The sequence below is a fragment of the Urocitellus parryii genome, chromosome 6, assembly GCF_045843805.1.
Source record: "Urocitellus parryii isolate mUroPar1 chromosome 6, mUroPar1.hap1, whole genome shotgun sequence".
Taxonomy (NCBI): Eukaryota; Metazoa; Chordata; class Mammalia; order Rodentia; family Sciuridae; genus Urocitellus; species Urocitellus parryii.
The window spans coordinates 129480851-129494422 of record NC_135536.1 but is presented as its reverse complement, the minus strand read 5'-3'; the positions used below and the strand labels follow the sequence as shown (position 1 = coordinate 129494422).

The window sequence follows — 13572 nt, the reverse complement described above, 5'->3', positions numbered from 1 at the left end:
TCTTTTTCTATTTCCTGAAATAGATTGAAGAGTATTGGTATTAGTTCTTCTCTAAAGGTCTTGTAAAACTCGGCTGTATATCCATCTGGTCCTGGGCTTTTCTTGGTTGGTAATCTTTTGATGGCTTCTTCTATTTCCTCACTTGATATTGGTCTAAGTTGTGTGTATCATCCTGACTCAATCTGGGCAGATCATATGACTTAAGGAATTTATCGATGCCTTCACTATCTTCTATTTTATTGGAGTATAAGGTTTCAAAATAATTTCTAATTATCTTCTGTATTGTCTGCTGAGAGCCACAGCCAAGTCGGACTGGCTCCTGGCATTTTGCCAACAGTATTGGTTGACAGGTGAGGCATTACTATCCGCCTCAGCCACTACTTCGGAGTTCTCCTGGGGATTCCCGGGGATTCCCTGAGAGTTCCCATTGGTTGGGGAAGTGCAGGAGGAGGGATTTCCGGAGGAGATATTTCCGGTTTCTGGTTCCTGGATGAGTCACGTGGTGCGGGAGAGTTCCCGGGGAGTGTGTGTGGAATGTGCTGGTGGAGTTCAGAAATAAAGTTTGTTCCTGCTTCAGTGGCTCATGATTTGTGCCCAGCCAGACTATGGCAAGTGTCTGTTGTGATATTGCCTTTTTTATCCCATATGTTAGTAATTTGGGTTTTCTCTCTCTCCTTCTCTTCATTGGCATGGCTAAGGGTCTGTCAATCTTATTTATTTTTTCAAAGAACCAACTTTTGGTTTTGTCAATTGTTTCTTTTGTTTCAATTTCATTGATTTCAGATCTCACTTTAATTATTTCTTGCCTTCTACTGCATTTGCTGTTGATTTGTTCTCTTTTTCTATGGCTTTAAGATGTAGGGTGAGGTCATTTATTTGTTGGCTTTTTCTTCTTTTAAGGAATGAACTCCATGCAATGAATTTTCCTCTTAGTACTGCTTTCATAGTGTCCCAGAGATTTTAATATGTTGTGTCTGTGTCTTCATTTACTTCTAAGATTTTTTTAATCTCCTCCTTGATGTCTTCTGTAACCCAAAGTTCATTCAGTAGCATATTGTTCATTCTCCAAGTGATGTAGGAATTTTTCTTCCTTATATTATCATTGATTTTCAATTTCATTCCATTATGATTGGTTAAAATGCATGGTAATATCTCTATTCCTTTGTATTTGCTAAGAGGTGCCCTATGGCATAATATATGGTCTATTTTTGAGAAGGATCCTTGTGCTGCTGAGAAAAAAGTATATCAGCTTGATGTTGGTTGATATGTTCTATATATGTCAATTAAGTCTAAGTTATTAATTGTGTTTTTGTGTTCTATAGTTTCTTTATTTAATTTTTGTTTGGAAGATCTGTCCAGTGGTAAGAGAGGTGTGTTAAAATCACCCATGATTATTGTGTTGTGGTCTATTTGTCTCTTGAACTTGAGAAGAGTTTGATTGATGAACATAGCTGCACCATTGTTTGGGGCATATATATTAATGATTGTTATGTCTTGTTGGTGAATGGTTCCCTTTAGCAGTATGTAGTGTCCTTCTTTATCCCTTTTGATTAACTTTGGCTTGAAGTCTATTTTATTTGATGTGAGTACGGACACCCCTGTTTGCTTTCGAGGTTCATGTGAGTGGTATGATTTTTCCCAACCTTTCACCTTCAGTCTGTGTATGTCTTTTCTTATCAGATGAGTCTCCTGTAGGCAGCATATTGTTGGATCTTTTTTAAAAAATCCAGTCTGCCAGTCTATGTCTTTTGATTGGTGAGTTTAAGTCATTAACATTTAGGGTTACTATTGAGATATGGTTTATACTTTCAGCCATGTTTGTTTATTTTTATTATTTAACTTGATTTGTTTTTCCTCTATGATTAGTTTTTCCTGTACTGTATTACCTCCCACTGTTGATTTTCTTTGTTATTTTTCATTTCTTCTTCATATAATGTTTTGCCAATGATGCTTTGAAACTCTGGTTTTCTAGCTGCAAATTCATTTAATTTCTGTTTATTATGGAAGGTTTTTATTTCATCTTCAAACCTGAAGCTTAATTTTGCTGGATACAAGATTCTTGGTTGGAACCCATTATCTTTCAGCGATCTGTTCCAGGATCTTCTAGCTTTCAGAGTCTGTGTTGAAAAATCCACCGTTAACTTAATTGGTTTACCCCAAATGTAATCTGCTTCTTTTCTCTTGTGGATTTTAAAATTCTCTCCTTGTTCTGTATGTTGGGAATTTTCATTATAATGTGTCTTGGTGTGGGTCTCTTGTGGTTTTGTACATTTGGCATCCTGTAGGCTTCTAGGATTTGGGTTTCCATTTCATTCTTCATGTCTGGAGAATTTTCTAAAATTATTTCATTGAAGAGGTTGCTCATTCCTTTGGTTTGGACCTCTATACCTTCCTGTATCCCAATAACTCTTAAATTTGGTCTCTTTATGTTATCCCAAATTTCTTGGATGTTCTGCTCATGGTTTTTTATCATCTTTTCTGAGCTGTCTACGATCTTTTCTAGATGATGTACTTTGTCTTCGTTCTCTGGTGTTCTGACTTCTAAGTGTTCTACCCTGCTGGTAATACTCTCATTTGAGTTTTTAATTTGTTTTATTATTTCCTTCATTTCCAGGATTTCTGTTTGTTTGTTTGTTTTGTTTTGTTTTTGTATAACTTCTATCTCCCTGTAGAGTTGATCTTTTGCTTCTTGGATTTGTTTATGTAATTCATTGTCAAAGTGATCTTTCATTGTATGCATTTGCTGTCTAAAGTCCTCCCTAAGACTCCAGATCATCTGACCATGTATATCTTGAAATCTTTATCTGATATTTTTTCTGCTGAAGCTATTATCTCCTCTATTTTTTTAGTTGACCTGCATTGTTTGTGGCCCTTTATTTCCTTGTTTTTTTCATGTTTCTCACATTTCTTTCCAGCTGTGACTGTTTTTTTTATTATTTTTCTCCTATAAATTAGTATTGCTCTTGTATAGTTCCAAGATCTCTCCTTTGTGATGGGAGACAATGTCTAGAGATTTGGATTTAATTATAGTTTAAACTATATTCATTAGCTTCATCAAAGGCATACAGATTCTGGTGTCATACAGAGAACTGAGGTTCGGGTGTAGGACTTTATGTTTAGGGAGAAAGATGTGGGGTATGGGGGTTAATATATCAGCTACTTTGGAGGAGAACTCGAATGAAGGGGGTTATTAACAGGAGATAGACAGGAGTTATTTTAGGGTGGCTAAATGCATGAGAGGACAATAAGAAGCATAGAAAGAATTACCTATTTGCATTTAGTAATTTACACGTAGTAGAAATAGTAACACTTGGGAGGTTGGGAGAGGAAGAGAAGGAGGGAGAAAAGTGAAAAGAAGAAGAAAAAAGAGAGGTGAAGAGATAGAGAAAAGGGAATGAAAAATGAGAGAGGAAAAGAGAGAAGAGAAAGATAAAAAGAAAAAAGGAAAGAAGGAAAAAAAATACACTCTTAGAATTCTACTTTCTTCTTTTCCATTAGGTGGCCGTTGTGTATTCCAGGTTGAGTCACTACCCTCAGGGTGGGGGAAGCAATCAGTGTGAGGCAGCTCTCCCTCCCCTGCCGAGTGCCTCTTTGATCCCAGTCTCTTTGGGTCGCTCCCAGTCTCTATCCCCCTCACTTCTCCTGCCCATCAGGCCCCAGTTACTGGGACTCTTCTCCACAGCCCCGGGTTCACTCTGGGCATGCGGCGCCCTGGCCGCCCTGCACTCCTCATCAACTGAGCGCTGCCTCTGTGTTGGGTAGTCACCAGGTCAACACAGCTGTGGAGAGGGGCAATTGGAAACCAGCAACCTGTTCTGTCTGTATTCCTTCTGATAGCCACACCCACAGAGAGAGCTGGCGAGAAAGGTTTTGGGTTATCACAGCTGGGGGAGTGGGAGTTGGAGATCAGACACCTTTTTAGTTTCACTGGGCTCTGCTATTCACGCCCACCAGGAGAGCTGGTGTGAAAGGTTTTGAGTTATCACAGCTGGGTGTGGGGACTGGGGCTCACACACCTGTTCTAGTGCCAATCTCACTGTCTGCTACGTCCGCCAAAAGCTGATGTGGTAGATTTTCCAAGATGGTGACCACCCGATTCCGCGCCCGGGTGTCTGGTGAGGTGGAGGGGGCTAGGCTGTTCGTCCACTGTGTCGCGAGTGTGGTCCTCGGTCTGGTGCCCTGCAGTGACCTGGGTCGTAGTCTGGCGCGCTCTAATCTTAGAGGATCTGTAAGCCTGCATCTCTTCGCTGCCAGGTCTCCGTGGTGCTCAACGCCACCTGTCTGCAGCGGGTTCCCAGGCTCTATTTTGACATTTCTTGTGCAGTGTTCAGAGCTTGGTTTGGTGACCCACAAGTAAGGCCTCTGCCTTCTACGCTGCCTTCCGACTGCGACAACTAGGCCGCAAGTGGGGACCCCACCTGTCTACAATTAACACTTAGTGCTGTAGTCCATTCAAATTATTAGTCCATCAAATGGATTAACCCACTGATTAGATTGCAGCTCTCATAATCTAATTTCACCTCTGAACATTTCTTCACTGTCTCACACACAAGCTCTTCAGGACACCTGGTATTCAAGCCATAGCAAGAGGTTCAGAGATTTTAAAGGACTTGTCCAAAGTCACATCAATACTTAGTTCTAGGAGCAGAATTCAAATTCAAGTGCGTTGTTTCTCAGATGTGAGCCCTTAACCACCATACACCAGTCCACTATCTCGTTTATAGTTATTCTAAATCCATATGGATTGGTCCCAGAATCCCCATGGATACCAAAATCTATGAATGTGTTTCTATCCTTTGCATAAAATAGGGTAGTATCTCCATATAACCTGCACAATCTTTCTGTATACTTTAAATAATCTCTAGATTATTCATGATACAATGTAAATACAATGTAAATGCTATGTCAATCCTTTTTAGGGAACAATAACAAGAAAAAATTCTACATATTTCAGTGCAGATGTAACTTTTTTTCAAATAATTTCTATCTACGAATAGGGTGGCACACTGTATTTCCTTTAAGATGTTACAACTTCAAACAAAATTTCACTTACAAACTCAGCAATGTGGATTATGTTAGCAAAACACTGAGAATAACTTAGATATCTAGTAAGAGTAGATTGTTCATACAATGAAATGACATACGTCTACTAAAAATAGTGTTTACAACAGATTTCCCAATGACATGAGATATAGATATAGATGCATGTGCCTAATTTTCCTATAGGCATATATAGGAATAACTGAGAAATAATTGAAAGTGTCAGTATAGATTATTTCTAATATTATAATTTGATGTGATTTTAACTTCTTCAAACTTTCATGCATTCTTCACATTTTCCTGACTTTTATATAAATGCTATTCTATTTGCAGCAACAAAGAATCATGAAGTCTTCAAGCTTCAACCCCCATCATGTTACAGATGGGGTGACAGAAGCCCAGGGAGACAGAGTGGCTTACTCAGGATTAAGGAAATGTCAGAAATCAGAATAAGAGTAACCCTTTTTCTCTTATCCTCCAGGCCAAATCTTTTCAGCAAGGCAGTAGGAGCCTAGCTAGAAGACGAGTTTACCACAGAAAACTCAAAAAGCCAATGCAGAGCCCTCTAGCTGGCCAGGACCAGCACAAGCCAAAAAGAATGCTCTCAGAGAGGCAAGCAGGCTGCCATCTTGGTTTGGTCCAACTGGATCAGAAGAGATCCACCCATCCCAAACCTCCCCTCATCATTGATATTCCTGATATTCAAAAGCACTTAGGCCCTGTTCCTGAAGATGTTTTGATGAGACACTTACTGGTGGAGTTGCTTCGTGTCCTTTGGTGGCAGGCTTTAGGAAACAGGAAGTTACTACTTTGTGCTTCTACTTTTCCAGGCTTTTCTTTAGATGAAGTTGTGGAAGATTCCTGCAAAACAATACCTGTCTTTTATTCAGCAGGTTAAAATTAAAAAGGTTGATTAGCAAAATAGGGTTTCAATATTAATCATGGAAGTACTGGTTGGGTGGTCTGTCTCCCTTACTAAATTACAGGCAATACAAGGGCAGGGATTCAGGATTACTGTCATCCTTCCATTCATAGAAATGCACTCATTCATTTAACAGGCAATATTGAATGAATAGATATTACATAAATATTTAATTAATGCAATAAATATTGAGTAAATTTGTCACCCATTAGGTGACAACTTCTTTGTTAGACGTGGGAGATGTTCAGAGAGCTGAATGAAGGCTCATTTGCCTGCCATCTACTACACAGCAAGGAAAAGCCTGGACATGAACAAGAGAGACAAGAACATTGACCTTAGAGAAATGGCATTTTAGCAAAGGAAGACAGACAGTAAACAAGGAAACAACTAAAGGTGAAAGATAATTGCAGAAAATGATAATTGCAATAAGAAAAGAACTAGAGAGTTACATGAACAAGGTGACTGGGATCTATGGATTAGAAATGATGAGGAGTATGTTAGATTATTCTGAGATTTAATAATAGTCATTCACAAAATACCTGCTAACTGAATGTTATAGAAATAGACTTTAAAATATTGAATGTCCAAGTATACTTATGAGTATTATGATTTTACTATATTGCTAATTTATATCTGCAAGGATTTAATCTGTTGTTTAAAATTTATTTATTTATGCATTACAATTCTTAATACACCATTATATCATAATTTATCGTGTCTCTGATTATATATAAGGAAAGATTTAATTTAAAACTTTAAAAAAAATCAATGTTCCTAGCCTGGCATGGTGGTGCTCATTTGTAATCCCAGCAACATGGGAGGACAAGGCGGGAGGATTTCAAGGTGGAGGCCAGTCTTAGCAATTTAGCAAGGCCCTAAGCAAATTACTGAGACCCTGTATCAGAAAGAAAACTAAAAATGGGCTGGGGATGTATCTCAGTAGTAAAGCACCTCCGAGTTCAAACCCCAGTATCAATGTTTTTTTAAAAAAATGTAATTAGATTAAATTTGCTATTTCTCTTATACTTTTTTCACCATATCAAATTGAACAAATTTTCTTCACTTCTTTCTTTCTATACTAATAATCCTGTACTAATAAGTGATTAAGCAATATATTAAACAACATTATGGGACTCATTTCTGTACTGTGGTCAATAACCAAATAGAAAACATCACTTTTCCTTCTGCAAGATGAGAACCTGAGACAATGTCACTCTCTTCCCTCTCCTCCTCCCAGGATTTTAGGAACAGAGAGTAATATGGATAAAGGTTGATACTGAGGGCAGTGGGATTAATTTTCTTCTCTTCGTGGTGCGGTTATTCTAATATATCTTTACTAGGTACAAAGACAGTCTAATTTTTGAGTTATATTGGTTTCATTACTTGCTGCCACAATCCTTAAATGCTGGATGTGTTTTCTTTGGGGAAAGCTACATGGATGGAAAGTTCTCCGAATATTTGCACGCCTGAGAATGTCTTTATGTGGTTGTCACATTTGAATGATTGGCTGAATTTAGAATCTTCAGGGATTAATTATTGGGCTTGGAAACAGTGGATGGCTCAAATGCTTTCTGATATTTAGTGGTCCAGTGGGAAGTCTGTTGGGGGTACATGACTTCACTTTCTAACTTACCGGACCCCTTTCTTGGAAGGCAGGCATAACGGGCCTGAATTTCATGTGCCAAGTGAGTGCAGTTGCCAACATCTGGTGCAGTTTCCAAAGCAGAGGGAAGATCCACTTTCACCTCTCCCTAAGTGACCCATAACCCATCCTCACCTCCACCTCCTGCCACTGTGAGCTGGTAGGTATTGGGGTCTGCCAACATCCGCCTCACTCCTTTCCCATGCTTTCCCTTCCTGTGTGGTAGATGAGCCTTTCTTCAGTCTCACCTGCACTAGGTCAGACAGAAAATTTCAGAATGTGGCCCCTTTATATCGTTTCCTGTTCCGATAAGCATTTCTCCCTATTTGTGTATTCCTTTTGAATTTTGATAGGAATTTCTAATAGATGGTTGAGTTAATCAAGCGTATGCTGTAGCAATCTGGAGTTAGAAGTCAGCTAAAGCTTTTCCCCAGTTCTGACACCAGGGAATCCTGCAAGAAACCACGTATCAATTCCCTTTCATCTCTTATAGAAGTCAGCATTTAAAATCAGAGAAGTCATCCTAGCCTACTCCTACATGCTCATTTTTCCTTTTAGCACCAGATGGCGCTGTATTAACCTGAACAAAAATCACATCTTTAAACTGAATATTAAACCAGGGAATTGTTGAAAAGGAGAGAAAACTGGGATTACATATAAGAAAATGCTTTAATTGAATTGAATTCTCAAGACTCTGTATTTCCAGAATTTAACATAATAGCTACTTCTTTGAGTTAATTTCTTCATACAAGATATTCAAAAGCTATTTTTTAATTACAAGAGTCTGATGAGGTCATGTCCTGATTCTAATTTCAAGACTTCCCTCTGGCATTATTTCCTCATGCACTCCAGTGTGAGACTCTGGAACTAAATAATAGAATGTGATTTCAGGAACTTTTTAGGTTCCACTGAACATGGCTGGGCCTAGTACAGCAGCCAATTGATCTACTTATCTAAAGGCAAGCCTTATTCACAAAGTGCTTTTTTAAAATTAAGTTATTTATTTATTCTAATTTCTTATACACATTGGCAGAATTCAATTAATTTCACAAAGTACTTTTGAAATGTATATTTCCACAAAATATTTAGTAATATAAAAGTAAATAAGTAAATGAGGTTCATACAAGATAAAGATACTAAGTATCTTTAAGAATAGTATTTATAAAGAACTTTTATGGCATCAGCATATCTGTGTTATCATGGTAAGTTAAAAAAGATATGTTATTAATGGGGTCTACTATAATCATGTAAAACAGAGATTTAAAAAGACTGGAAATAAATGCACCAAAGTATTAGCAAATGTTTATTAAGCACTTACTAAATTCTAAGCAAGATTCAGTCAACAAATATTTATTAAGCACTTACTACATACTAAGCATGATTCCTACTACTAAGGATATGGCAGTATGCAAGAAACACAGGATTCTGCTTTCTTGAATTAGCAAGAGTGTGTTTGGGTGATGAGATTATGGCTGCTTTTTAAAAACACCTTTCTGTATTTCCCATGTTTTCTATGGTGAGCATGTATGAATTTTACATTTGTTTCTATTGTCTCATTTGTAGACATAATATTATTTATTGTTAAATTTCTTTCTTTTCCTCATTACAGAGTCCCATGTCCAAAACATAATTTAAAAATTGCTTGATGGGTAAAAACTAATTGATGTCAAGAGAATCGTAGGAAAAAGAGCCCCTCCCCCCGCCCATCTTCCCCCAAAATAAAGTGGAAAAGTTTAATTCCACTTTCAGAGGAGGAAGTCTTTCTTTGGGGGGTTTTAATGTTGACTGGAGAAGGCCTTGCCCAAAAGAAACTGAGTCAACTGGACTCACCGTGGGGCCCCATATCATCTTCTTGCCCTGGTGACCAGGAGCAGCGGCTTCGTCCCACGTGCAGAGCAGGGGTGCTCTTGTGTGCACACAGGCTGCGTAGAGGAGCCCTGCTCCTTCCCCAGACATGCATCCTCTCACCAAAGCTGTCTCTGACAGAGATCACGCAGCAGCTGGTCCTTTCACTCTGTCATGGAGCCAGTCTCTGAACTAGCTGGGGGCTCCAGTAAGTTGTGTGAAGTTGACATGCATCACACAGACATGCAGTTGTGTGGACTGGCTCACTAGATGACTATTACAGGGAAGAATGGAAATGTGCTAGCATGGCACAGGATGAGAGAGCTAAGGAGCAATTTTCTATCAAACATGAAATACCACATGATTCCTAAGCGTCCCTGACATAGAGACAATGCACAAGGCTTTGGTCCTTCTTTCTATTTCCAGGGCACCAACAAGGGGTCAGGTACTTATCCATGCTTTGGTACCATCTCAGGGTATTGTTCATTCTTAAAATATCAAGCTTAATGATTTCTTCACCAGAAATTAACAGTGGGATGAAAGAGAGAGTCATGAGACCAGCACCATTGAATCCCTCATGACTTACTTTGAACCTTTCAGTGGTTGGTCTTAGTTTCCTGTTCTGTAAGCTGAGGGGGCACATTAAACAGTCTTTATAACCACATCCAGCTCTATGCTTTTGAATATAACTGATGTTTAAAGGGCCACAGGGCGACGGTTCACTCTGAAATGGTCACATGTCAGAGGATCATTCACAAGGAAAAAAAATGACTTTCCTTGGCTCCCAGGGGAGCCTGGTCACTCTCGGGCAAGTCTGTCCTGGGTGGAGTGGTTTTTCATCAAAGGCATCTCTGTGGAGCCCGTGGACGTCTGCACACTAGGACTCCCTCCCCAGCTCACGGAACAGAGCTCTTCTGTTCTTGCTCCTAAGGTGGGGCTGCTCTCGAAGCTGGGAATGTGACTGAGGTCAGGGGGCTGGCAAAGTCACTTCTGAACACATTTCTCTTATTCCCCTCAGAGACTGCGGCCCTGGGCAGCTGTTCTGTGGGTCACGTACCCCATCATTACCTGGTCGCAGTCCACATTTACCAGTCCCAATGGCGACCGAGTGGGGTTTGGGGTCAACTGTCCAGAGAGCTCTTCAAAGCATTTTTCCTGAAGTCAGGATTAATCATACAGCTCTCAGGGCTGAATAGCTTACCCCAAGAAATGGAAAACCCACAATCCCCATGAAACAGGGAATGAATCCAGAATGAAGATGTAGAATTCTGGGGCATCATGTCCTACACACAAGATAATTCTGGATCTTAAACTTCTCCCCAAGAATTAGAAGATCCCTGTTAGAGGTGCTCCTCTTGTACTCGGACCCCTGGCTGTCATTACAGACAGAAGCTGGATTCTTCTGGAGTTTGCTGACTACATTTCTCTCTGATACAAACCTTTCCATTTTCTCTTTGAACGGAGATACTATATCTGCTCTAATCTGAAAGAACCACAAAATATAATTCAACTTTCCTGAGTGGGGCTTATTTCCTGTGGTTGAACTGCTCATGCAGTAATAGGCTTTGATCTTCAAATCATGAGCACAAACAAGCAGATAGGTTCTGAAATGGCCACATGATCATGTGGGATGATGAAGCCATGTACCCTCTGGTATGAAGGACAAGGCAGGGACCAGAACCTAGGACTCAAGTCCTCCTGCTTCTCACCCACTGCAAGATCACAGTCCCCAAATTCTTATAATCCCACCTCCCAAACTTCCCCAGCACACCCAGTCTCATTGCCTGAGCCACTGTTCAAGATAGTCCTTCTTTGTTGGACTATGACACTGAACCAGGGGATCCAAACATGTTTCAAAGATTAATTTTCAATAACTGATGCAGAGACAATCAGATATTCACATGCAAAAGGATGAAGTTGAAGGGCTGCGGTTGTGGCTCAGTGTTAGAGTGCTTTCCTAGCACGTGTGAGGCACTGGGTTCAATCCTCAGCACCACATAAAAAATATATAATCAAATAAAGTTTAAAAAATCATTTTAAAAAAAGGGATGAAGTTAGACTCCTTTCTTTTTCACACTATACATAAGAAGTAACTTACAGGGGGTCATGTACTGATAGGTAAGAGCTAAAATTTTAGAAGAAAATGCAGTAAATCATCGTGACCTTGGGTTAGAGAAAGCCACCTTCCATATAGTAATAAAAGCATGAGTGACAAAATAACAAATAGATAAATGGGATTCATCAAAATTTAAAACTTTTGCACTACAAACAACAGCATAAGAAAAGTGAAAAAGCAACCTACACTATTGAAAGAAATATTCACAAATCATATATCTGAAAATGGGTTTGCATATCTAGAACATATAAAGAACTCTTAAAAATCAATAACAAAATGCCAGTAGTCTGATTTTTTTATTGGCACTTTATACATAGTAGTTGGGTTCATCCTGATAAACTCATAGTAATCTGATTTTTTAGCTCAATTTTTTTAATTGACAAAAGATTTAACTATAGGAATTTTTTCCCAAGAAGATGTACAAGAAGCCTGGAGGAACATGAAAAAATAAAACAACATCATGAGTCATCAAAGAAATGGAAATTAAAACCACAGTGAGATTCTACTTCACATCAAGTAGGATGGTTATGATCACATCTACTCCAGACTCACCGGCATAGGGAAGACAGACTAGAACAACCCTACACTTATAGCTGAAACATACATCCACATGAAAACTTATATGAAAATGTTCAAAATGTTCATAACTGTCAAAAAGTAGAAACAAACTCAAATGCCCATCAACTGATAAAGGGAAGATACGATGTGTTATTCCATACAGTGGAACGCCATTCGGCAACCAGAAGAGGTGAAGTAGTAATCCGTGTGACCAAACAGTTACAGTAATTTATATTAAAGTTACACTAAGTGAAAGATGCCAGTTACAGAAGGCCATGTATTGCATGACCCCAACTATATGAGACGTGCAGAGCAGGGGATATACAGAAACAGAAAGTGGGTAAGTGTGGGGCTTAGGGAGTGACTGCTACAGGGGACCAGGTTTCTTTCTTTTTGATGAAAATGTTCTAAGATTCTAAAACTAATAGTTGTGGAACTATGGAAATATACTAAAACCATTTTATATTGAACTTTAAGTGGTTGAATTGTATGATATGTGAGTTGTGTCTTAATAAAACCATTAAAAATGGACTGTTCATCCGTCCATTCCTAATGTCCCTGTCTCCAGTCTTTTCTCCTTTAAATCCTTCTGAACCCTGCTGCCAATATGATTTTATAAAAATGAAAAGGAAACCCAGCAGATTGCTTAGTTAAATCCCTGATGGATCCATTTCCAAAGAATTCAAAAACAAACCCAAATGTCCTGGCATGTCATGCAAGGTCCTTTCTCCTCTGACACTGCCCAGATTGACCCAAGCCTCCCTTGTTCCCAGTCACACTTCCTATGAGTGGATCCTTATGTGATCTGCCCTGTGTGGTAACCTGTCCTGGCTCCTTTTATCCCTTCAGAATAATGTAGGTGTCAGCACCTCGGGAGTGATGGTCCCAGGCAATAGCCGCCTCCTGAGCAAACCATGGACTCTCTCCACCAGATAGGCCAAGGAAGCCTTAGAATATCATTGGCTGTCTACAGTTGTTTTAATATCTGATAGGATCAGATTCTCTTTGTTCTTCTTCCTGGTTATTTTTATAGACTATTTTATTCAAACAATTATAGGATTATGTTATCTGTTTGTTTTTTAAATTATTTCTCTTAATAATTTTGGAGACCCTCTCTTAAATTTAAAAACAATTCTAGATAATATTACTTAAAACATATAGGCTCTCTTTCTCCCAAAATGTGCCTGTGTTTCTATTTATTTAATAGAAATGCCTTTCAGTGGGGTTTTTAATCATGTTAGGACCAGTGGAACATTTGGAAGAGTAAATGAATGATACCAAGAATACACACAATCCAATTGGTCTACAGGCGGTGCCAACCTATCCCCAAAATATTCTCAACTCTGTCTCATTTTATATTCTAAACATTTATTGTGAGAAATAACTGGGCAAAATTCATCAAGTTGTTTGTGCAAAGACGTTCATCATCACACTGTAGCAGGAAACACA

General features: G+C 39.0%; 1 protein-coding gene across 3 annotated transcripts in view; it reads right to left on the bottom strand.

The window, feature by feature from the left end:
• Il16 (interleukin 16) overlaps positions 1–13572 on the bottom strand; it is a 92695-nt gene that overhangs the window by 52930 nt on the left and 26193 nt on the right. For all 3 annotated transcript variants that reach the window (XM_026388174.2, XM_026388175.2, XM_026388176.2), the window contains exon 2: positions 5793–5901. In XM_026388174.2, the coding sequence (XP_026243959.2) occupies positions 5793–5901 (109 nt within the window). The remainder of the gene's footprint in view (positions 1–5792; positions 5902–13572) is intronic.